Source organism: Felis catus, chromosome B2, assembly GCF_018350175.1.
Source record: "Felis catus isolate Fca126 chromosome B2, F.catus_Fca126_mat1.0, whole genome shotgun sequence".
In the NCBI taxonomy this organism is placed as follows: Eukaryota; Metazoa; Chordata; class Mammalia; order Carnivora; family Felidae; genus Felis; species Felis catus.
The window spans coordinates 67,481,857-67,508,473 of NC_058372.1; the positions used below are offsets into that span (position 1 = coordinate 67,481,857).

At 36.5% G+C, this 26,617-nt stretch overlaps 1 protein-coding gene across 1 annotated transcript in view; it reads right to left on the reverse strand.

Annotated features, from left to right (window-relative positions):
* Nucleotides 1-26,617, reverse strand: part of COL12A1 (collagen type XII alpha 1 chain) — a 116,222-nt gene that overhangs the window by 59,429 nt on the left and 30,176 nt on the right. The window contains 10 exon segments of the mRNA XM_019830870.2: nucleotides 6,892-7,021; nucleotides 7,570-7,709; nucleotides 9,254-9,400; nucleotides 9,957-10,121; nucleotides 10,222-10,341; nucleotides 10,420-10,569; nucleotides 12,307-12,428; nucleotides 13,304-13,496; nucleotides 13,934-14,200; nucleotides 20,314-20,586. Of these exon segments, the coding sequence (XP_019686429.2) occupies nucleotides 6,892-7,021; nucleotides 7,570-7,709; nucleotides 9,254-9,400; nucleotides 9,957-10,121; nucleotides 10,222-10,341; nucleotides 10,420-10,569; nucleotides 12,307-12,428; nucleotides 13,304-13,496; nucleotides 13,934-14,200; nucleotides 20,314-20,586 (1,707 nt within the window).

Consider the following 26,617-nt stretch of genomic DNA (forward strand, 5'->3'; position numbering starts at 1 on the left):
AAAATTTAAATTTCCACTGGCATTCTAATGAGTCCATATGGAAGTGAAAATAGATACCAACTTCCTGAAATGTCAATCTCTTTTTCTGGAATATCTTTAAGTTGTCTCTTTTAAGACTTCAATCATAAAATTTCATACATAAGTAACAAGTACAGTATTTTATTTCATCATTAATTAAAAAAAAATTAAGTGAGAGTGCCATACATTAATAACTGGAACTTAGGGGATTCGTGGACTTCTGGAAACCAGGCCCATGAGGCACAGTAAAAGATTTTCAGTTTCCTCTTCATTTAATACCCATATAGCTTTCTATATACTGTCCAAAGATTGAGTTTAAAGTTTCAAGAAAATATCAGATTAATCCTGCCCATTATGAAATACATTATTTCCCACTTCCTATGATCTAATATGAAGGATAGTAAGAGAAGAGATGGAGGACAGGTTCAAGATGGTAACAAAAGAAGACTCTGAAATCACCTCTTCCCATGGATGTGAAAAATTTATAGCCACATATGAAATAATTTCCTCTGAAACAGAAAGACCTGAGAACTAGAGGAATAGTACCTTCCACAACAAAGAGAAAAGAGCCATATCAGGGCAGGTAGGAGAGGTAGGAGAAATATGAAAGTAATAATTTCACTGGAAAAAGTAAATATATAGCAAAGATAGTAGATCAATCACCAATAAGGCAAGTATGAAGGTCAAAAGACAAAAGTAGTAAAGTTAACTAAAATTATAATAATTAGCTAAAGGATGCATAAAATAAAAGATGTAAAATGTATCATCAAAAATATAAAACGTGGGGTGCCAGGGTGGCTCAGCATCCGACTTCAGGTCATGATCTCATGGTTTGTGATTTCAAGCCCCACATCCAGCTCTCTGCTATCAGCACAAAGCCCGCTTTGGATCCTCTGTCCCCCTGTCTCTCTCTCTCTCTACCCCTCCTCCACCCACACTCTCTCTCTCTCTCAAAAATAAATATTTAAAAAAATCTTCTTACATAAAACATCATTTCTTTAAAAATATGAAAAATGGGGGATAAAAATGTAAAATTTGGGAATGTGTTCAAATTTAAGTTGCTATCAACTTAAGAGACTATCATATGCATAGGATGCTACATATGAATCTCACAGTAACCACAAAGAAAAACTAATACTAAATATATAAAAGAAAATAGGAAAGAAATCTAAACATAACACTAAAGAAAGCCAGAAAACCACAAGAGGAGAGAAAAAGAGAAGAAAAAGGACAAAGAAGAACTTCAAAAACAACCAGAAAACAACAAAATGGAAATAAGTACATACCTATTGATTATTTCTTCAAATATAAATGGACTAAATTTACCAATCAAAAGACAGAGTGGATAAATAGATTAACAAAAAAAAAGAACTGGGGCGCCTGGGTGGCGCAGTCGGTTAAGTGTCCGACTTCAGCCAGGTCACGATCTCGCGGTCCATGAGTTCGAGCCCCGCGTCAGGCTCTGGGCTGATGGCTCGGAGCCTGGAGCCTGTTTCCGATTCTGTGTCTCCCTCTCTCTCTGCCCCTCCCCCGCTCATGCTCTGTCTCTCTCTGTCCCAAAAATAAATAAACGTTGAAAAAAAAATTAAAAAAAAAAAAGAACTGTCTATATGCTACCTACAAAAGACTCATTTCAGAAATAAGGACACATGCAGACTGAATGTGAAGGGATGCCAAACAATATTCTATGAAAATGGAAATGAAAAGAAAGCTGATGTAGCTATACTCATATCAGACAAAATAGACTTTAAAATAAATACTGTACTAAAAGACAAAGGGGGCACCACATAATGATAAAAAGATCAACCCAGCCAGAAGATACAACATTAAAAATAAAAGTTTATTTATAAACAACCAACACAGGAGCACCAAAAGTATATAAAACAAATATTTAAAAACCTAAAAGGGGAGATTGAAAGCAAAAAAATAATAGTAGGAGACTTTAAAACCCTACTTACAGCAATGAATAGGTCATGAGACAGAACATCAATAAGGCAATATTGGTCTTAAATGACACATTAGGTCACATGGCCATAATAGATATATGCAGAACATTCTATCCAAAAGCAGTAGAATGCACATGCTTCTAAAGTGCACATGGAACATTCTCCAAGATAGATCACATGTTGGGTCACAAAATAAGTCTCAATAAATTTAAGAAGACTAAAATTGTATCAAGCATCTTCTCTGACAAAAATGGTAAGAAACTAAAATCAATTACAATGACAAAACTGGAAAAAACACAAAAACATGAAAACAAATACCATGTAACTGAACAACCATGAGGTCATCAAAGAAAGCAAAGGAGATATCAGAAAATACTTAGAAAAAAATAAAAGAGAAATAGCATACCAAAAGCTATGAGATTCAGCAAAAGCAGTTCTCAGAGGGAAGTTCATAGCAATACAGGTTTATGTCAAGAAACAAGAAAAATCTCAAATAAACAATCTAATTTTACACCTAAAGAAACTAGAAAAAGAAAAATAAATTGAGCCCAAAGTTAGAAGGAAGGAAGTAATAAACATCAGAGGCAGAAATAAATTAAATAGAGACTAAGGAAATAGAAAAGATCAATGAAACTAAGAGCTGGTTCTTTGAAAAAGATAAACAAAATAAAAAAAAAACCCTTAGTTAAACAAACAAAGAAAAAAAAGGACTCAAATAAAATCAGAAATGAAAGAAAAGTTACAACTGATGTCGTGGGGAGGGGGGGAAGATCATAAGACACTACATAGGAGTGCCTGGGTGGCTCAGTCAGTTAAGTGTCTGACCCTTGATTTCAGCTCAGGTCATGATCTCACAGTTGTGAAATCAAGCCCCATGAATGGCACTGTACTCAGCATGGAGTCTACTTGGGATTCTCTTTCTCTCCCTCTCTCTCTCTCTCCCTCTCTCTCTCTCTTAAAATAAATAAACATTTTTTTAAAAGACCTACTACAAAAAACAATATGCCTAGAAGAAAAGGATAAATTCTTAGAAACATACAATCTCCCAAGACTGAATCAGGAAGAAATAGAAAACCTGAGTAAAGTGATTACTAGCAAGAAGATTGAATCAGAAATCAAAAACTCCCAGCAAACAAAAGTTCAAGACCAAACAGCTTCACTGGTGAAATCTTCCAAACAGTCAAGGAGATTTAATACGTAACCTTGTCAAACTCTTCCAAAAATTAAAGAGGAGGGAATGCTTCCAAACACATTTTATGAGGCCAACATTACCCTGACATAAAAACCAGACAAGGATGCCACAAAAAAAGAGAGAAAATTATGGGTCAATATCCTTGACAAACATAGATGTAAAAATCCTCAACAACATATTAGCAAACCAGATTCAGCAATACATTAAAAGCATTATACATTATGATCAAGTGGGATTTATTCCAGGGATGAAGAATGGTTCAAATTCACAAACCAATCAATGTTATATACAACATTAACAAAATGAAGGATAAAAATCATATGATCATCTCAACAGATGCAGAAAAAGCATTCAATAAAATTCAACACCCATTTATGATTTAAAAAAAACTCTCAACAAAGTGGCAATAGAGGAAATTTACCTCAATATAATAAAGTCCGTATATGACAAACCCACAGCCAACATCACATTCAATGGGAAAAAGCTGAAAGCTTTTCCTCCAAGTTCAAGAACAAGACAAGCATGCCCACTCTCACCACTAATTCAACATAGTATTGGAAGTCCTAAATATAGCAACTAGGCAAGGCGGAAAAAAGGTATTCAAATCAGAAAGGAAGAAGTAAAACTATCACTATTTGCAAATGACATGTTACTATATATAGAAAACCCTAAAGATGCCACCAAAAACTGTTAGACCTAATAAATGAATTCACAGGACATAAAATCAATATACAGATATCCATGGTATTTCCATACACTAATAACAAACTATCAAAAAGACAAATTAAGAAAATAACCTCATTTGTCATTGCATAAAAAAGAATAAAATATCTAGTAATAAATTTAACCAAAGAGGTGAAAGACCTATTCACTGAAAACTAATAAAACCTAATAAAAGAAATTGAAGATACACAAAGACATGGAAAGACATACTGTGCTCATAGATTGGACGAATTTATACTGTCAAAATGTCCAGACTATCCGTAAAAATCTACAGATTCAATGCAATCCCTATCAAAGTTACAATGGCATATTTCACAAAACTAGAACAAATAATTCTAAAATGTATGTGAAACCGCAAAAGGTGCTGAATAGCCAAAGCAATCACAGGGAAAGAAGAACAAAGTTGTGGGGTGCCTGGGTGGCTCAGTCGGTTAAGCGTCCGACTTCGGCTCAAGTCACGATCTCGCGACTTGTGTGTTCAGGCCCCGTATCGGGCTCTGTGCTGACAGCTCGGAGCCTGGAGCCTGCTTCAGATTCTGTGTCTCTCCATCTCTCGGCCCCTCCCCCACTCATGCTCTGTGTCTCTCTGTCTCTCAGTAATAAATAAATGTTAAAAAATTTAAAAAAAAGAACAAAGTTGAAAGTATCACAGTCTCTGATTTCAAACTATATTACAAAGTTATAGTAATTAAAACAGTATGGTATGGGCAAAAAAAACCCACACATATCAATAGAACAGAATTGACAGTCCAGAAATTAACCTGCACATATATGGACAATTAATTTATGACAGAGGAACCATTGTATGTACAATGGAATAAAAACAGTATCTTCAATAAATGGTGCTGGGAAACTGGTCAGCCACATACAAAAGAATGAAACTTAGACCACTCTCATACACCATACACAAAAGTTAGCTCAAAATGGATTAAAGACTTGAATGCAAAACCTGAAACTATAAAAATCCTAGAACCAAAACATAGATGGTAAGCTCCTTGACATCAGTCTTGTTAATGTTTTTTTTATTTTAATTTTTTTAACGTTTATTTATTTTTGAGAGAGAGACAGAGTGTGAGCAGGGGAGGGGCAGAGAGAGAGTGAGACATAGAATCTGAAGCAGGCTCCAGGCTCTGAGCTGTCAGCACAGACCCAATGTGGGGCTCAAACTCATGAACTGTGAAATCATGACCTGAGCTGAAGTCAGACACTTAACCAACTGAGCCACACAGCTGCCCCAGTCATGGTAATGCTTTTGTGGCTGAGACTCCAAAGGCAAGGGAAACAAAAATAAAAATAGACAAATGAGACCACATCAAACTAAAAAGCTTCTGCACAGCAAAGGAAAATGTCATCAAAACAAAAAGCAACCCACTGGATAGAAGAAGATATTTGCAAATCAAAACTCCAATAAGGAGTTAATATCCAAAATGTATAAAAAACTCATACAACACAACAACAACAAGAACAACAAAACAAAGAACCCAATTAAAAAATGAGCAGAGGATGTGAATAGACATCTTTCCAAAGAAGACATACAGATGGCTAACAGGCACATGCAAAGATGTTCAACATCACTGATTATTAGGAAAACACAATTCAAAACTACAATGAGAGGTATCACTTCATATGTGTTAGAATCATTATTATCAAAAAGATATGAAATAACAAGTGCTGGCAAGGATGTGGAGTAAAGGGAACCCTGATACACTATTGGTGGGATTGCAAATGGGTGTGGTCACTATGGAGAACAGTATGGAGATTCTGCAAAAAAATTAAGAATAGATACCATAAGATTCAGCTATTCCACTACTGGCTATTTATTCAAAGAGTACAAACCACTAATTCAAAAGATATATGCAACTCTATGTTCACTGAAGCATTATATAATGCTTATATTATATAATGTCATATTATAATGACCAAGATATAGAAACAACCTCTCTGTGTGCTGGTGGATAAATGGGTAAAGAAGAAGTGATATATAATGAAATATATAGAAGTATATATAAAGTGGAATACTGCTCAGCCATAAAAAAGAATTAAATCTTTCCATTAGTGACAACAAGAATGGGCCTTGAGGGTATTATGCTAAGTGAAATAGGTTAAGAGAAAGAGAAATACCACATGACTTCACTCATACGTGGAGTCTAAAAACAAACAAAATCCAAACAAACAAAACCAAATCCATATACGGAGAACATATCACTAGTTACCAGAGGGGAACAGGGTTGGAGGGTAGGTGAAAGGGATAAAGAGGATCAAGTGTAGAGTGATGGATGATAATAGACTTTTGAGGGTGATCACTTTGTAGTGTATACAGATGTCAGCTTACAATATTGTACACCTAAACCTTATACAATAAAGAGAGGGGGAAGAGATAAAGACTTAAGGAACTGAACAGTAAGTAGAGTCAATTCTTGTCTTAGAGAGAGTGATGCCCACTCCTTCATCTTATTACTGGCCTCCCTTCCCCTGGAGTCCAGCCAAGAAGGTGGGAAAAGGAAAGAGTTCTTTCATATGGCCTCAGAAACCTTACCAGGAATAGGAGCAAGGAACAACTCTGCCAGAAGCTCAACTCAAAGTCAAAGCCATTAGAACTTCTCTAATAAAGGCCAGGAAAAAAGGGTTGATGTCATTGACAGCAGGAAGATCTGGCTACATGCAAAACTGAATAGGTCATCTCTGCACAGCTCCTCTTCCTAATCTTTGTCCCACTCCCCACATGACACTTTTCTTAAGTGAATAACCATATGAAAGGTAAGTGAGCCCTCTCCGTTATCTATGGCCATGACTACCCATTCTACCAGTGGAGTCCCATGATTGCAAGAACAGCCAGTAAGCACAGATGAGTATTTATTGAGCACCGGTACAAAGAACACACTTAATAAATATTTGTTGAATGGATATTGAACAATGGAATGATATGTAAGGCTGCCAAAAATCCCACATAGACTGCCACCTATTCATCTTAAAAAACAAAATAATGAGAAGATTTTTTTTAATCTGACTTACAAGTTTTTTCTGTGCCCTTCAGAGGCTCACTATATTCATCTTCTACCACAGAATACACATTAACAACATACTCCGTTTCAGGCTTCAGATCTTTCAGTACTGTGCTACTTTCCAGCCGGCTCACATAAAACTAGGGGAAAAAATTTAAAAAATAATAGCAACTTATGCTGTAATCACTTCCTTCTTTTCTACGACCATTACAAAGTAAGTTAACTGCAATGAGCTTAGAAATTATATTTCGATGAAACCATTGTCTTTTGCTTTTGGAAATTACCAGATTACAATGAGATCTTAGACAATTCATATCATTTATTCTCCCAGCTGTTGTTTCCTTATTTATTTGTAAAATGAGTGGGTAAAACTAGATCATCTTTAGTGTTTCCTTCCACCTCAAGGATTCTACTATAAACTCACAAATAAATCAAGCATCCTTTGATTAATAATCATATTGATATTCTGCAATTCTTAGAAACCATGAGAATTTAAGCAAAGCTCTTTTCCTTTAATTAAGCCCAAATGGAAGTGTTTGCCTAGCAAGGAATAGAAAGCACCACTGTTGATTCAGTTCTGCCGCTCTCTACATCTTTCTTGCTCCACACCCAACATTTTTTGAACCTTAATGTGAAGGACTCAATCTCAATATCAGGAAGGAGTGGGCTGTAGATGTTGTCTACTCACTTCTTGACGTTTCCCTCCAGAAACGGGATAGTATTCCACCTTATACCTGTCCACGCTGTCAGCAGGAGGTGTCCAGCTCACTCTAAGAGAACGATGGGTTCGCTCAGAAATAACTAGGTTAGAAGGTGCTTCCAGGTCACCTACACATGGAAGTAAAATGCATACGCTTTTATCATTATTATAGCAAGGTGATGAAATCTGAAATTAGATCGAAACAGTATTACTCCCCGTATTTCAAATTTGTACACACATCCTGATAAAAAGTAAATCAGTCTAGAGTCCCATTGCCCGTAAGACCTCCCTGGGTGGGCAAAGGATTTTTCAGTCCCTGAAGATTCAAGCCTGGGTTCATCTTTCATTAAAACCTGATCTCACTCTTTCTTGTGGTGCTACCTGTTTACCAATCACCTAGACTCTAAAACCTCTGAACTGTCCTTGAATACTTCCTCCTTTCCCTAACCTTATACATATAACCGATGAATAAGGATTTGGGTCCTGACAATTCCACTGTCTCTATCATTGTTGGACCACCCACATTCACCACCCTCATTATCATTTGATTATTTATATTCATGCCTTAATCTCCTTAACAATAAGTTATACTCTGTGTGGACAGAATTGGTTTCTCATTTATGTTTAGTTCTCCTATAGGACCTAGTTCAGTGGTAAGAGAAGCTACCCACTTTCTTGCTCAAGAGAGAAGAAAAACAACCAAGTCTTTTAAAATTTGGGAATATCCTACTGCCTGTGATTGTGCTCTCTCTGGTTAAGGAAAGTGAAATGACCAATGAACAACAGAATGACTACAAACCAATATCCAGACGTAACATCAATGAAAATAGAAATATTAAGTTCACAGTGATCATTAGAAAGATGTCCCAAATAATAATTTAAGGAGAATTAATTCAATGACTTCATTAGCATAGCAATCATTCTCCTATAAACTCTTTCAACTTTCTTTGTAAAGCTGGGGAAAGCATTTCCATTCTTAGTACTCTAACCTTTATTATAGTTGGGTCATAATCAAGCCTACAAAATTATCAAGCAATTTTACAGTCTGGGAAACTAGAATGAATGCAACTATTACACAGCTGATAAAAAATAAATAAAGGAAAACTGATAAAAGATGTTTTCATCCCCACTCAAAGTTCTCTCCAACTAAATAAAACTACAACTCCCTCAGCTAACCCAGAGCCAGAAGCCTAAAAATTCTGGCTTCCTGGCTGGTCTATTTCTCCAGGGAAAAGGTCAGTCTGTTGTTCAAAATCCAAAAGGAAAATCTGCAAATGTTTGGAGAGAGAAACTCAAGGAAAAAAGTCAAATACATGTATTCTCAATACCCAAAGCATATGAACCATTTCTACCATATTAGTTGCTTATCTTCAAATAAGCTAGAAGTCATTTCTAATTCGTTGCCATCAGAAACAAATCTGAGAAAAAATCACGGACTAAACTAATGATTCTCAACTGAGGGCATTATTCTTCCCATCAGATATTTGGCAACATTCAAAGATATTTTTAGTTGTCACAACTCAGAGAATGCTACTGATCCAGTAGGCAGAGCCAAGGGACGCTGCTAAACATTTCACAATACACAAAAGAGTCCCCTTTCCCCATACAAAAAATAATTATCTCTCCCAAATATCAACAGTGCTGAGGGCGAGAAGCCCTAGGCTAATCTTACCTGGACCTTTGACACTGTTACACAAGTTAATGGTGAGGTCATCTACAATCCTAGAGAGTGACTCAAAATCAGCCACGTTGTATGCATGAATATCATCAGGATCCGTCGCAATCATCTTTAACTCATCTTCATCAGCATTTTTAATACCTTGCAAAAAAAAAAGGATACATCAAATTAAAAGCATTTGGATTTTCAATGTTAACTAGAACATACACATGATTTTCCTCAATAATAAAATGACTATCTCTGGCACAAAATAGAAACAAATAAAAAAATAATGTGAACTAAAGGCTATTCTGAATTGGCTTCTTCTAAATGCTTCTAGCACCAATTTCCCACCAAAAAGTGTCTCTTGAGTGTTTTCTCTGGAAAGTAAAATAATGGATATCAAAAATAAACATGGTGCCACAGAAAACCAAACAGGGATTTTCCTGCATCCCACTAATAGTACATTTGTCCTCCTGACCCATTACTTTCTTCCAAGAAGCCATGTCGTTGCATCCCATTACAAGGGGAAAAGAAGAAAATGAGTTGACTTCTTGGCATATCTTTTTGATAAATTATGTGATAGGGAAAATATGTTTAATAAATTATGTGATAGGGAAAATATGTTTATGTGTTTATGCTTCAAAAATATTTTAACTACAAAAATATCCTCAGCTTTTGTAACCCCAGGGGCACTGCTAGCCTTTCGAGCGCTTACCAATAGCAAACAACTCCACGCCTTCATCCTTGAGTTTCTTTGAAGGTGCCTCAACATCATCTTGTGATTTTCCGTCAGTGATGAGAACACCAATTTTTCGAGCTCGAGGCCTCATGCCAGCTTGGGTCTTGAAGCTCTGTTGACGAATGAAATTCAAAGCCATGCCTAGTGGGATTTTTAAAAGAGAAATCAGTCGCATCATTACTCAGCCACAAGTTCTGACCAAAAGCAAGACCTAAAAGTGCACCAGGCTGTCCTTACTCACCTGTGAGAGTATTGCCTCCTTTGTATGGTAAGTTTGCCACGGCTTGCAACAAGCTCTTCTTGTCTCTGTGAGCATTTAACTGCCACTCTGTTCTGGGATCCCCACTGTACTGAGCAAGGGCTAAAATAACACCACTGGCATTAGCATGTATAAAAAAGGACAAAAATGTCTAAAGGTCTTCAATATTGCCAGACCTACCAATTTGTACTCTTTTGGGACCAATTTCAAAGACTTCCACAATGCGAGAAATGAAACTCCTCACGGTTCTAAAATTTGCCCGGCCAATGCTCCATGATCCATCCACCAGCAACACAATATCTGCTTCCGCTCTGGTGAGACACTCCATTCCTGACATGGCAATCATGAGACAGGACAGAGTAAGGAGCAAAGTCTTAGTAGAATGACTTCCTAGCCATGCCTCTGCCATCCCTGGATGCTCAGTGTTGCCTAGCTGCTTCAGTTCTGTAGCTTAGCTTGGTGATTTGGAGGTCAAGACTCCAAAAATATGTCAATATGATTCATTAACCTCAAATAACATTCATAAGGATCACCAATTCCTCCAATGATATTTCAATGGCAAATCTTTCCTTCATCTTTGACTCTTTCCTGGCTACAGTCATAGATGCTGGAGACTTAAATTAAACCATCATTGTATTTGAAAGGGCTTACAAACCCAAGAGCTGAAATAATTGAATGAGAATGTATAGCCATCTGGCGACAAGGCATTAATAATTTTAATAAAAGTTTAATGTGATCTAAAAATTAGATGCAGCATTTTTTTGTAATATGTAATGGTCATTGGCAGACAAATATGAAATGAACTGATAAAATGTGTGAGTTAAAAAAGGTTTTAGTGAGCTTAAAACATCTTCTAAAACAATTAAGCTTCGGGTAATTATTACATATATTATGAAGGATTAGACACATGAATCTTTATTAGACCTTTTGGAAGTAAAGATACCTTGTTCTAAAACCTGATAGCTACTATATTATTGAGTTGCTAGCTGTTTAACTTTATCATGTACTATGTAAAACAATCAGGTAAATACAGATGGTGAAGTCTGCACATTTAAAAAATCAAGAAAGAAGGAAGACAATTTAGAAAAGTATGCAAACAAATATACAAATTGAGAGCTTTAGAGACAACAAGCACAAACACTGATACAAAGCTAGGGTGCTTTGGAAAGAGAAAAATCCCAATATCCTCAGTGCACAAGCTACAAAATAAAAATATAAGTCAGTTAATATCATCATAACAGAAACAACAGAACATTCATACAAAACAGCAGGATTTGACACTTTGACTTATTTTGTCCACATCCACATTTTTTAAATCCCCTCTTTTCTGGAAGCTTACATTACCAGCTATGACTTTTCCAACTTCTTGCCGTGGTAGCATCCGAGAAAATTAAATGATGCTCATCACACTACAACGGCATCCTTTGCATATAGTACCTCCCATCAGGACTGAAGACTCCCAAATACCACTCCAAACACCTAAGCCTTTGCAAGCCTGCCCCTACTCTGCCCAGGTCTACTCCTTTTTATCAAATGATGGAAAACATTTAGAGGTAAATTCTATCCACTACTTCCACCTCTAAGAACGTTCAAAGCTAGCTTCATCACATCAAAGCAATAACTGTGGCAGGAGCAGAAAAATCCAGAGAGCTTATGCTTCCATGTTGCTTACCAAGTCATGGCTGTCCACCTATTTATGTAACCGAACTCTGCTTGCTCAGCCCAAATAAATCATTTCTGCAACTACTTTAACAAAATAACATTGCATTTTAGTTATTAAAAAGAGAGAAAATGTTTGTAACCTACCCATTGCAAAACCTCAGCTTTAAATAATACCGTACTATGTAACCAATGCAAATGCTGACAAGATAGGCCTTAAAAAATACTGTCAAAGGTATGTTTAGCTAGCTGTTTGAAGATACGTTTTTAAGTGTGCAAATTATTTAAGCATATTGTAGTATAAAGTGTTTATATTTGCTTTTCACTGTGTGACTAACCTAACAGTTCACATTTGAAATAGCATCATAATACTAAGTTTTCCTGGGGAAATGTAACTCAGTTTCTTACCAGAGGATAAAATTGGCATGACAGTTGTATCAGAAAGGGTTGTCATTTCTTGTCCAACAAGGGGTGAACTCTCTCCTCCATCGAACATTCCAAAAACATTTACTTTATACGTGGTACCTGCCCTGAAATGTTAAAATATATAGTTCGTATGTAGAACTGGCTCAAGGGGTAGCACATTTTGCTTTGTTAAACACATTCATCTTGATTTTACGAACGTTCACTTACAGCAAGTTAAAAGGTACTGCTTCTAAGCAATGGGCTTTAAGAAAATAATTCAAATGCTGTATATTGCAAGGTAACATAAAGTACCTTGCACAATGCCTGGCACATAGCAACCTCAATAAATCTCATCCTCTCTAATCTGCTAAAAGTAAACAATGAGTATTTATATAGATTTCAGTATCGTCGAATGAATGATCGAGACAAACAAACTTTCCAAAAGGCAATGCACAGTAGTCCATTCTTCCTACTGTGATGAATGTAGGGTGCTGTTCAAACCCAGACTTCCTTGTTTTCCACTGCACAGCCTGAAGCGAGACCTTTAATCAGCCCACCCTTTCCCGTTCCTGCCAGCTGGCACCAAGCACAAAGTCCTGCTTCTCTCTCCCATGGCCCACCCTGGAAGAGGATTCACATTCAGCATCTCAGTGTGAGTCACCTGGGCCTTTCCAGAAGGCACAAGAACCCCCACATTTCAACAGGCCTGGCTAGGGACAAGCTGCTTTTGGTGACATCGTGAAATATGAAAGTTAATTTTTAAAAAGCAGGATGTTATTGAAAAGATGCCATTCCGAACCATTAAAATGTCACAAAAAACTCAGCTTGGCCTCTGAATCCTAACCTCATCTTCCGTAAGAACAAGACTAAGAAAGCAACTTCAGCTGATTTTAAGCACTCTGCTGGCAATCAGACACATAAGTGATTATCTGTGTAAGTCCTACTAATTTACATAAATTATTCGATCTTTTAACCATAACTGAATATAGTTCATTCCTACCTAAGTTCCTCCAAAACAACTGTATTGTCATATGGTCCAACCACTAACTCCCCCAGTCTTCTGTCATCCCCCGTAGGGTGGAAAGTGACTTTATAACCCTTTACTTCCCCAGGGGCAGGCTCCCAAGTCACTCGGAAGCTTGACATGGTTGGGTCAGATGTTTTGAGGTTTCTGGGTGATTTAAACCGAGAAGCTGTAAAGATAAAAATGTTTTAAAATATTATCCATAAGACTAGGTTTGGGGTTTTTTATTACCCCCTGCAATAAGAAATCAGATTAGCGATATCTAAGTGAGGTACATGGGAATCATCGCAAACACACTTCAAATTGTATATTTATAAAATGTGGTAGCACCAGACATAACATCCAATAAAAATCCTGATAACGAAGTGCTATCCAAATGGATATATAAATAATTCTCACCATTCATAAGATCATATTAGCATTAGAACATTAATATGTAGAATCATTTTACCAGGATTAGTATGCTAATCAGGATCCCATCTGATTATTATAATCTAATTTACTATGGAATTAATTTTAGGCACTAACAAATAAAGTAGATGTATTAAAGCCTTCCTTTAATATATTATACTCTTGCCCCCTTCCAAAAAAAAAATTATTTTATACCTGTTGTTCCTGATCCTTGCCTAAGCTTTCCTTCTCCAGTCTTGTATATTGGGAGAACTGTAATGTCATATGTGGTCTGGGGCTGAAGTCGTTTTAACACTGTTGAGGTGACTGTGGGTGGCACTTTAGCAACCATTTGTCTCCCTCCCCCACGGGGGCGATACACAACACGGTAGTTGATGACTTTCCCAGGTGCTGCTTTCCAGGTAACTCTCATTGTGTTTTCTGTTTCTTCATCCACTTTCAAGGTTTTTGAATCTGGGGATACTGTGGGATAAAAGGAGATTACAATGTATACCGTGTTGAAAGAAAATATACATGTCTTCTTTCCCATTTATGTGAAAAGAAACTGTGGTTTCTTAAATATGTACAGTATTCTTTTGCTTAGCAATGTGATCTCTCATAAATTCATGATGGCGTGTGAGCTTAATCTCAGTGAGATCACGGTAAGATGTTTTCTCTTTATCTAGCTAATAACTAAAAAATGGAAGTTCATATTGCACAGATTTCCTTTTGCATTCTAGAGACTTTAGTAAAGAAAACATCCATTTCCGGAGATGAGCTTTAGAATTTTTATTATATTTCCATCCGTAAAGAATTCCAGTAGCAATCATGCTGTGGAGAATACTAAAAATCATGGATGCAGGGTCAGAAATATTATTTGGGTCTTTTCAGTAAAAAGTATGGTCCATAAATGATTAGCCAGAGTTGACTATAGTTAACCCTATTTTTGTGACTGCCACTGACATGAACACAAAAAGAATAGGAAACTCTAACACATAAAAATATCTCCAGGGTTCTAAAAACAAACTGGTATACACTGAGTGTTTTAGGGAACACTATGTAAAAAGTGTTTGATAAATATATAATCAATGTTTTTTATTAAATTATCTTTTACTAATATTTCACAGTTATTAATAACTATATCAGTATCAGAAACAGATCACTAAACATCCACAAAAAGCCAACACACATCCCTTTTCTTTTACAAAGTTAAAGCATATAAGCAAGATCATTTCACTCAGTTCAATAATCTTAGCACTCAAAGATCATAAGCAATTTCTACACGAAGACACTAAACTGAAGGAAACAGTGCAAAGAATCTTTCTTGATCCTATGAGAAATTTTCGTGTTCCAACAGGCAAGGGCCACTTGTAACAACTAAAAAATCGAAATAAACTAAATATGTATATTGAACAAAATTTTTCAAACATTGGATATCAGGCAAGGTAGGACAGTGATCCCTGAGAGATAAAAACAAACGGGAGTGAGCTTTATGATTATCCTGGCTTATTGCTTAGACAGAATTTCCAGCCCCAGTTCAGGAAGAGGGAAAGCAGATGGAGCCTGATGATCTCACTTAGATCTCACTTAGAGGAGATGGTTTTGTGCGTTAGGGGAGGCCAAGGCATCTAGAATTGCAGAGCAGAGTACTGAAGAGGAGATGGTGTAACAGAGGGAAAAGCTCCAGAAATCTGCAAGCAGTCCTCCTGGAATCTTCAGCCCAGTGCTAATCAGTGCATATGTATGAGGAAACCACCCAAAGCTAGGGAAAGAACTACTCAAAAGCAGCAGAAGGAACAATTATTTCCTAGAGTTCATGCAGCCCCCCAGTGATGCCCCATTAATGGGGCAAAATTATCCCTCAACTAAGGGATTCTCTGGTCTGGTTGTAACAGAACTTAAATGGAAGCTTGAGAAAGATTGAACTACTCCAAATAACTTAACCGAATCCCAGAGCAAAGCTTAAAGATATTTATAAGAATGTAAAAATATCTGGCACCCAACAAAGTAAAATTCACAAAGTCTGGCATCTCATAAAAATTACCAGACATGCAAAGAAGGAAAAAATATGACTTATGTTATAGACTGAGTGACTGTGTCTCCTTAAAATTCATTTGTTAAAGCCTTCACCTCTAATGTGATGGTATTTGGAGTTGGGACCTTGGAGAGGTAATCAGGATTAAATAAAGTAGTAAGATTAGGGTCCTAATCTGATGGGACTGAAATCCTTATAAGAGGAAGAGGAGACATCAGAGCATGATCTCTCTCTCTCTCTCTCTCTCTCTCTCTCTCTCCCCCCACCCCACCTCCATGCAGAGACTGGGGAAAGGCCACTTGAGGACATAGTGAGAAGATGGCCATCTGTGAGTCATGAACTGACTTCTCAATAGAAATCAAATCGTGCCAGAATTTTGATCTTGGACTTCTAGCCTCTAGAAGTATGAGAAAATAAATTTCTGTTGTTTGAGCCACCACTTAATGGTATTTTATTGTGGCAGTTAGAGCTAAGACAACCCATAAGAAGAAGAAAAATCAACCAATAGAAACAGCATCAGAAATGACATATATGACATAATTATTCAAAAGGGACAGTAAAACAGCTATTACAACTATATCCCACATGTTAATAATGCGAGAAAAAGTATTAGGCATGTTAAGTAAAGATATAGAACATATAAAAGAGACTCAAACCAAACTTCGAGATGAAAACTACAATGTCTAAGATTAAACATTTGGAAATTGTGGAAAGAAAATTAGTGAACCTGTTGACATGGTAATAGAAACTACCTGAAGTCAAACACAAGGGGAAAAAAGATTGAAAGGCTGAACAGCACAATACTAAGCTGTGTGATAACCTCAAACAAATTAATACATGTATAATTGGAGTACCTAAAGAGAATGGGGTGTAATAAAGTATTTTTAAAAAATAATGGTCTAAACATTTTCAAATTTTATAAAAGTATAAACTCGCAGATCTAAGAAACTCAATAAGCCCCAAGCACAAGTATGAAAAAAACTTCATCAAGGCCCATCAGAAACAAATTGCTTCAAATCGGTGATGAAAAGAAAATTTTTAAAGCAGCTATGTAAGCAAAAGATACATTATTTAGAAAGGACAAATAATGACAAAATAGATAAAGAAATTCAATATATGGTGGGGCGCCTGGTGGGTGGGTCAGTCGTTGAGTGTCCGACTTCAGCTCAGGTCATGATCTCGGGATTTGTGGGTTCAAACTCTGCATCGGGCTTTGTGCTGACAGCTCAGAGCCTGCAGCCTGCTTTGGTTTCTGTTGTCTCTCTCTTTGGATTCTCTCTCTCTCTCTCTCTCTCTGTGCCCCTCCCCCCGCTCACACTCTGTCTCTCTGTTTCTCTCTCAAAAGTAAATAAACATTAAAAAAAAGAAATTCAATATATGGTTATGGATTGTTTCTGGGAGATGCAAAAGTATACATTAAACTTAGAGTAAACTGGATACAATTTTTTATTTTAGGCTTTAAAGACACTAAGAATTCTCAGCGAAGCCCATTACTTTCTATAAATACTAACATTTATTCAGATTAATCCTCAATTCTCTATTACTATTCTCTAGGTAAGTAAACTATTATTTATATATACATATGATATTTATATTTATTATATTTTTTTCAAAGGAAAAAATGTAAAGTCCTTACAAAAACTTTTGGAAATAGTATAGGAAAGAGCACTATATAGAATAACAATCTATTTGGATTAGTATCATTTCCAATTGTCACAAATATTGGGTAAGTTGATGTGTGTCTAACACTTTTCTAGAAAAGATTGTGCTCATGTTTCTGACCTCTTGTTTCTAAGCCTAAATTTTTATTCAGTGGAACAAAGTGTATCTCTCTTGCACAAAATTTCCAGACCAACTTCTCACAACTCAGAATTGAGAAAAATTAACAGTTAATTCTTACAAGTGTTGGTCTTGTAAGACACCTATATCCCCCAAAATATGAGATCCCAAACCTCAAAACAGTCCCAAATTTAAATGTTAGTAACAGTCAAATTTTGTAAATCATACTTGGAAATGCTTCAAGGAACACAATTATATTCCTGCCTTTTAATTAATTCTTTAAAATAAAAGAATCGAGGTGAAATAAGGTACAACATATCTTACCCTAGTCTTCATGGAAAACTTTGAAGTTTAGGGGAAAAAAAAAAAAAAGCCTCGCTGGCTTCCCATGAGCAAGAAGCAAAAATTTTCACTTCATTGATAGGTATGCCACGTGCTATAAAAGGGTGCAACATTCACATCTGTAAGTGCTTTTCATGTTTTAGAAGCTCTCACAAGATGCTTTCCAACACCCACTGTACCTCTGCTAACCCAGCTGCCATAAACTCGAGCGCCAATAGAAAGGTTCCCATCTGCTGGCTTTCTAGCCACAATCCACGGTTTTCATTGTGTCAGCAGTTTGCACACCATGTTGCTGAGTTTCAGGTGAAAGCACTCCTGAAAATATTTCCACAATGTCCCCTTGGAAGTTTATGAGAAACTCTGAGAGCATGACCTAGTGACTCTGCCTATTTATCCATACTTTAGGATTCATCCACCACCCAAGTACCACATCTGACTCCGATTTCTCAAGTACTTTCTAAACTGCTTTACTTTCCACAGAGAGGGCAAAATAAAATACAACAACAAAACAGAAGTAGAACAAAGAAAGTTTCTTGTCTTCTCTATCATTTGCTTAGATGTTTGAGCAGTTTGTGTACAAATGAAACTCTGAAAACTGTACGTTTCATTCCTGCCTACTCTGCTCCTAGTTCAAAAGAGGCCTTTCTGTTCACTTACCTTTAACTCAATCAATTAGTCAAAAAAATATTGAAAATTTCTTAGAGGCTCAGCTTCTTAGAGATGAAGGTTTATTTAGGGTTTCTGTTAACATATTTGCTTTTGGCTAAAACATATCCCCTGTGGAGATTTTCAGTCCCAAATAAATATTTGAAGACTTAGTCTTTTTGGAAGAAGACACAAATGAGAAGATTTTTGAAAAAGCTCCCCTCTAAATACAGATACTTTTGTAACTGCTCAATCACATGAATTGTATCTTCACTCCTACAAATAAAGTTGGCTATATGTGTAATATCTGGCCTGGTTTATGAAATGATTTCTCTTTACAACAAATAAAGTTCTGCCAGATGAACTTCTGCCAAATTTTTAAACTACATCAGCCAATATATTCAGACACAAGAGTTCATTTACTACCATGGAAACCAGTCATGTGAATATCTGAGCAATGTGCCTTTTCACATATTTAAATTTCCAATAAGGAGTTTGTTTTAAATCTCGTTAATTTTGCACAAATTTAAACTTGGACACATTCTTCTGAGTTTTCCAGTGATTAAAAAAAGAGAGAGATGAGTTCTTCAGACAACTCTGACCAAAAGACTTCAAGACAACTTAAAATCAGGATATAGGACTTATCTAAAATTGCTCATGGCACTTCTCTCTCTTCTCTTTTACCCAAAACAATTCCCCACTTCTTCCACTTCTTTCTAATAAAAGGAAATTCAAGAAGGTCCCATTCTTTTCCCTTTTCCTCAAATCTTCCCAAAACAAAAGGAATAAAATCTTCTCCTACAAATTCTTAGAAATGCCTATACTTGGTGGTGCCTGGGTGGCTCAGCTGGTTAAGTGTCCAACTCCCGATTTCGGTTCAGGCCATGATCTCATGGTTCCTGGGATCAAGCACCACATCAGGCTCTGTGCTGACAGCAGCAAGCCCGCTTGAGATTCTTTCTCTCCCTCTCTCTCGGTCCCTCCCCGGCTCGTGCTTGCACTTGCTCTATCTCTCTCTTAAAATAAATAAATAAAGTTAAAAAAAATAAATTCCTATTGTTAACAAATGGTTTTTTAGGAAAGAGAATTATGAAATGCTGGCACATCTTTCACCAACCAGCTGATAATAAATGATGCTAGGTCATTCAAAACTATTCACAGGAAGGAATATTAATGATATTAAGGTAAACCTAAGCCATCAAAAAACACTGAGTGGACTTTTGATTTAACCTTACCAAATAAAAAAGGAATAAAATAAAGACTCTAGGAATCTAGCATTAGTCTTGGGTATATAATAATCATAGCTTCAATAGCCACTATCATTTATCAATCAACTCTAAGTGGCTCGGCACTATGCTTAGTGCTTTGCACACTGTCATTTCATTTAATCTCAAGTCAACTCTTAGAGACTTCAATCTACAGATAAGCAAACTGAAACTCAAGGGAAATTGCCCAAAGTCACATAGCTATAAACGTGCCTGCATTCTCTTTGTCTCCATAGCTCCTGATCTAACTAGCTGACCACTCTATCAGGAAAAAAGACAAAGAAACAAATATAGGTAGTTGGATGGGATTCAATATTTCAAAATTTGATATAATTTTTATACTAAATGAACCAAGCAAACTTGAATTTAAACCACATTCTTTAAAACATGCTAATTTTTCAGACCCCATTTGTCACATAAAAAGAAAGAAATAAAGGCAAGTGGTTAAACTGTCACTTGAGCTGATAGCTATTAGGTAGCACCAACACAAACACAAACACAAACACAAACACCCTCGTGCTGTTACCTACATTCAGTCGTGGCTTCTCCATTCAAAGGTTCTCCTTCTCCACTGCTGTAAACTGCAAATACTGAAACTTTGTATTTGGTCTCTGGCTGCAGATTTTCTATCACAGTATGAATTGCATCTCTGGGAAGACTTTTCTCTCCAGTCTCAATATCGTCATAAAGCGATTTCCATGAAACCCTGTAACCTCGAACCATTCCTGGAGCAGATGTCCAATAAGCCCCAATTGATGTGTCGGTGATATCTTTAGTAACTAAATCCTTAGGTGAACCACGTTCTAGAATAGAAATGAAAGGGAAATCATTTTTCTGTTATTTACTAGATACGTAAATATTCCTTCATCCTAGTGCACATCCTAACTTGCTGAATTCAGACTCAGTTTGTCTAAGGTTGCCCACTCCTTCTTTCTGAGCCACCTGTCCTTTCCTGTCAGTGCAGCAGACTGATGCACTCAAACTTTAGAATCATATCTGATTCCTACCTATCACCCTGGTCCCTGTACGTCCAGTCAGATAGTAAAGCCCTTGAGGACAAGGATGACATCCATACATGAAGGGATACGTGCCTAAAAACGTTTTCTCTTCAAAGGGAAAATTGCATCTAAATCCCAAAATTTTACATTTAATTCCGGTTTACAACATAGTCAGCCATCGTTCACGAAGATCTTTACATCTTTAGCATCACCCTTTTCTCTCTGATGTAACTTAAATAAGCCCATTTCAATGGATGACTTATAATAACTTCAACGACTTCATATCACTTGCAAATATTAATTCCAGCAATCGTTTTTTTCATGAAAACTCTACTTGTTCATGCTATTTAAAAGTATAAGTGCAAACTTCCAATAGAGCTGAACTCTAATGAAACTAAAAACCACCAATTCCTCTGGAAAACTTAAAAGCCATCAGTCATCAAAATAAAACACACCACTTGTTCTAGCTGATCGAAAATGTCTGCTACTAAATTTTGGCTCTTTCAATTAAAAAAAAAATACAACCCAAATGGAAAAATATGGAAACCTCAACTTAATAGGAGGCACAGATGTCTTCCAATAAAACCCTCACTTTCCATAATTTAAATGTAAAATAAATATACAGGTCACTTTATATTGGCTACCTTTACTAGGGTTTACGCCACAGCATGACATAAATATAAAACTATCTGTCTCTACAGCATACATTTCATCAGTAATTGTTTTATATTCAAGCAAATGATATATAATGTTGTTACAAGAATTTTGAAGACTATTATTTTACTTGAAGAGTAAAAATGAGTATCTTAAAAAATACTCATGACGAAACAACTACATTTCAGCACAAAAAGTAAAGGTAAGAATAAATTTAAAAAAAAAGAAAACTGGTATAGACAGAAACCTATCATACTGTAGAATTTAGAGGGAAAAATAAATAAAACAGGAGCTGGGCATCTTACCAGAGCCCAAGCACAAATGGAAAATTCTAACTCCATTAAAAATAACTTTAACTGCTGACAGGACATCTCATCTCTGGAGGGAAATTAGTTACATATTTCACTGAAACCCAGAATACTTATTTTCAAGAACACATTGACTTCTTTCCCCCCACAGTGCTTGAGGCTAATACTCATTTGAAGGCCTTCTTGAACTCTATTTCCTACTTAAATGGCCACATATTTTTATATTTTCTCTACTTGGGGGAATATAAACAAACTGTTTCTGATTCGGTTTGGTTGTTGCTTCTTAAGTTTTATTTTGTTTTGATCATTGACACCCCAGCAACTGGTCTCTAGATTTTCAATGTGCAGCACATGTTTCCTTTGCTTGATATACACCTTGTTTTCATATGTGCCTCTGAATTTCATAAACTGCAGCTAGGCATAGCCATTGTAAAATAGTTGTACTTGAAAGTGACTGAACTTAAATGAGCCAAAAGCTGCATTAATGGCACTCCAAAAAAAAAGTATAAGATAAATAGATAGAATAAGGGAATATCTTCCAAATTAATACTGAAGTAACTTACAAATAATAGTTTCAGCATCTTTTCCATTCCAAGGTTGTGTTTCTCAGCCTGTTTTCCTCCCTACTTTGTACAGTACTGAGTTTGTGACACTATTTATTTCCATGACAACAGACACCAATCTCACAAACACAGGCTGATGATTTCTTTGTGAGAAAATAATAGTTAGACAATTATGGCTGAAGCAATCATACATTCACAAAGATATTTCTGGGCTACAAACAAAAGGAGCCTAGTTCACTAGACAAGCATTCCCATAGACTTTAATCAACTGTTTTAACACTCTCAGGACCTGGAAAGTTGGAACAAAATACTAGTAAAATTTCAGTAGATATCTTTGCAAGGTTTATCAATGTCCAGAAAAGAGTCTATAAAAGCACTTTTTGAAATACAAATGAAGCATTAACTAAAAAACATTTTTTTTAATTTTTTTTAACGTTTATTTATTTTTGAGACAGAGAGAGACAGAGCATGAATGGGGGAGGGTCAGAGAGAGAGGGAGACACAGAATCTGAAACAGGCTCCAGGCTCTGAGCTGTCAGCACAGAGCCCGACGCGGGGCTCGAACTCACGGACCGCGAGATCATGACCTGAGCCGAAGTCGGACGCTTAACCGACTGAGCCACCCAGGCGCCCCTAAAAAACATTCTTAAGTTATAATGACATGACAACACTAAATCCAATGAGCACTGAGTAAATTCTCAATTACAGAAAACAATCCTCAAAAAATTATATTATCTGCCAGCGACACCCAAAGGCATTATATACAGGCAGTGGCATTGCAACATTCCTTATTAGTAACAAAGAAAATGAAATCCAAAGAGGAAGAAAGGCACCTCAATCCAGAAGCCAAGACTGACAAGACAAACTGCTTCAACAGGCTTCAGTCGGTGTGATAAGAATATTCTTAAATATTAAGCTTATGCTCTTGTCAAACACATTGGTAAACTTTTTTTTTCTCCCAAAAAAGCGGGAGGGTTGAGTATTCTAGCTGCTGCATTACACCCAAGAATTTTGAGAATATGATGTCCTTATGACAAGTAAATTTTATCAGACCTATAACCCTTTAAAAATATTATTTAAATGGAATCTTAGCTTGGACAAATATTGGTTTACAAAAAAAAAAAAAAAATGAAGCAATTGAATTGTATCCTGTGATACAATTGGCAGACTATCAAGTGGCCAAGCTGGTCTTAAGACCTGGTGTGGAACCAGCTGAGCAAGCCACCAGCAGACTATGTCGCCCCCTGGGGCCCTGGGAAAAAATAAATGGACTGGACTTGATAAGATACATAGAATCACCTGGGGTGCCAAAGAGTAGGCCATGCCCAAATGAATTAAATTGAAATATGTGGAGATATGCCTAAGCACTGATGCTTCCTAAAAAATCTTTTAAATCTCTATTATTCTCATTCCCCTACAATTCTTTATTCTTTTCTCATTTCTTTCTTTTTCCTTATGCTCCTCTCTAAGGCCATTATGTGTTAGATGTGCTTGGTCAGTGCAGGAAGAAACCCTCACACTTGCTTTCACTCTAAAATAAGGTTCCTTCAAAATAAAGACAGGTATGGGGTGCCTGGGTGGCTCAATTGGTAAAGTGTTCAACTTTGGCCCAGGTAATGATCTCACAGTCCACGGGTTCAAGCCCTGTGTCAGGCTCTGTGCTGACAGCTCAGAGCCCAGAGCCTGCTTCAGATTCTGCGTCTCCCTCTCTCTCTGCCCCTCCCCCGCTCACCCTCTGTCTCTTTCTCTCTATCTCATGGCTGACCCTCAGAGAACTGAGAAGTGTGTTGGATCTTCTCATCACGTCCTTTCTCCCCCATAACACACGTGTGATGTTCACTGCTCTCTCCTCCCCTTCATCCTGTTTCAAAAGGAAGTGGCTCTCAACCCATGCTTCTTATTCAAGAGTTGATCACATTTTCTTGTGAATGAGGTTCAACTGAAGTGTTACTTAGCTAGGCATTTGCTTTGGTTTAAAATACGAATTGCCCATTTTGTCCTTGACCTGAGGAACTTCAGACATCAATAACTACAGAAAGAGCATTTGGCTTGGTTTGGTTAGATTGGGTTTGGAGTCTCTTTTTAGAAAACCTGGGAAGGAAAAGGAAAGGAAGAGGAATAAGAAAGGAAAGATGTTAGAAGACCAGCGTGTAGCCTTTCGGCAGGAGAGATTACTGTTTCTTAAAAGGGGAAGCTATAGAAACGGTCCAGTGAACAGGAACCAATGCCAAGTCTTTTTGCCCCTTTGTCACTATGCTTCCCAGAACCTGGACCCACTTCCACTTTAGCAAAGGCTTCCTACCTCCTCGAGTCCCTCTTTTCGCTCTGCCTCAAGACTTATAAATGTTTGTTTTATGATGTTTTAGTTTGTTCAGGATTTCACATAAGCAATATTGTTCTCAATAATATTTAATTTCATGGTACCTGTTTTCTGCTGTTCTGGGGTATATGCCTATGCTTTGAATATTACTTTTATTTCTGGTAATAGAATTTCTGGCAATCGTTTCAAACAAGTCCTCTTCTATAATGATGGCATGCCTTTATCTTCATCCTTCTCAATAGTTTTCCCAGCTACCTTATCCTCCCCAGTACAGTAACAGTATATTTATAAGAAATAACATGCTTTTCTGTCATAAATTTAAACACACAAAATTTATCAGTTTTTGAGATTCTGATACTCAATATCTCTTCTCTGATTATCAAACATATTTAGATATACTCAAAAGTCATTTTTCTCATGCCTGCTCACATGCATCTCTGAGCTACCGTTGTGGGAAGTAATTTAGACAGGTGCATTTCTCATGATCTGAACATCCACAAGGGGTCGATTTCTGCTTTTTCCACATATGAAGCCAAAGAACTAATGCCTCATTTAAGTAACTTTCCTACGTTTCCTTAGCCCTTTTCCATTTGCTTTCTGAAAAGCAAATCATCATCCAATTCAAATATAATTATAACGCAAATTAGCCAATGATGATAACTGAAAAATTAATCATAATGAAATGAAACTGTATAAATTGTTCCAGTCAGCTTTCATTGAGTTTCACATATCACTTTCAAAAATAGAAATTAAATTGAAAATGTAATGTAAATCCTCTTCTAAATCAATTTGTCTTTTCCGTTAAAGCTCAATTCAAAAGTCATCCAACTTTCCACAGCAGAATACAGAAAACCTGCTTCCGCGTTTATGTGGAAACATACTTGATTTACAGCCAATGAATTAGATCCACCACTCCAAAGGACAAAGTTCACTATTGATAAGCTAACAAGTACGTTAAGCAGTATGTAGTTCTCAAAAACCGCTTAACAAGTCACCCTTCAACCTCAAAGCCTGAGATTTCTTCCATAACTGTTATGTCTCCAACATGATTTAAATATTTCTCTGATGAGCCATTAACGTGCAGGAAAGGAAATATGAATTGCTGCTTGGTAATTGTGCTAAAGTTCCCAGGAAACCTCAGCGTTGTTATACTCAGAACATATAATTTTTCAAATTATGAGATAGCAATAAATCTAGGGAAACATAGAGACCTTATTTAGTCTGTCTTGGAGAGGCCCCACGCTACTCAACATCATGCAGAGGAATCCCTATGATGTGCTAAAAACCTCATTGTAACAAAATGTCAGCTGAGTTAGCTTGGTTTGATGTACAGGAAGTTCTTCATGTCTAGGAAGTTGGCAGGTTGCTATAGCAACTGCAACAAAGGAAATGTTGAACAGTCATCTTTTCCATAGCCAAAAAACAACACTCAGAAACAAAACGAACCATATTATTCCCAAACTGAAATTTTCATTCATTTGTGGTCAATCTTTGCATTAAAAATGGCCATTATTCATTTCAGGGTTTCTATGAACAGGTTTTCCTTTCTGTAAATACTAACAGTGACAATTAAAAGTTCCATCAGGACCTAAAGTACTTTTACATTACAACAGTGCTTTAGTAATTACATTAAATCTACTTTAACAACAACAACGCGGGGGGGGGGGGGGGGGGAATCATGTAAATCAAACCCAAGAGTTTGTGCTCAGATTCCTCTGAAGTTTGGATCTGAAATAGTAATAAACACTGCCTTTGTGATTCTATTTCATACAGTCCTAGAGCAAACCATGAACTTCCCCAATGCCAATGCTAATAAATCTCTCTTCCAGGGACAGGGGAATTTTCTGATCATTGGCTACATTTCAACAAACTAGGAAATGGATTCAAGTTAGGGATGGTTGTAGACCATACTAAATATTTTTTTTTAATATTTTTTGAATTGAATAGAATGCACTTCAGACAATCCATAAAATTTCAACCTACAGAATGCT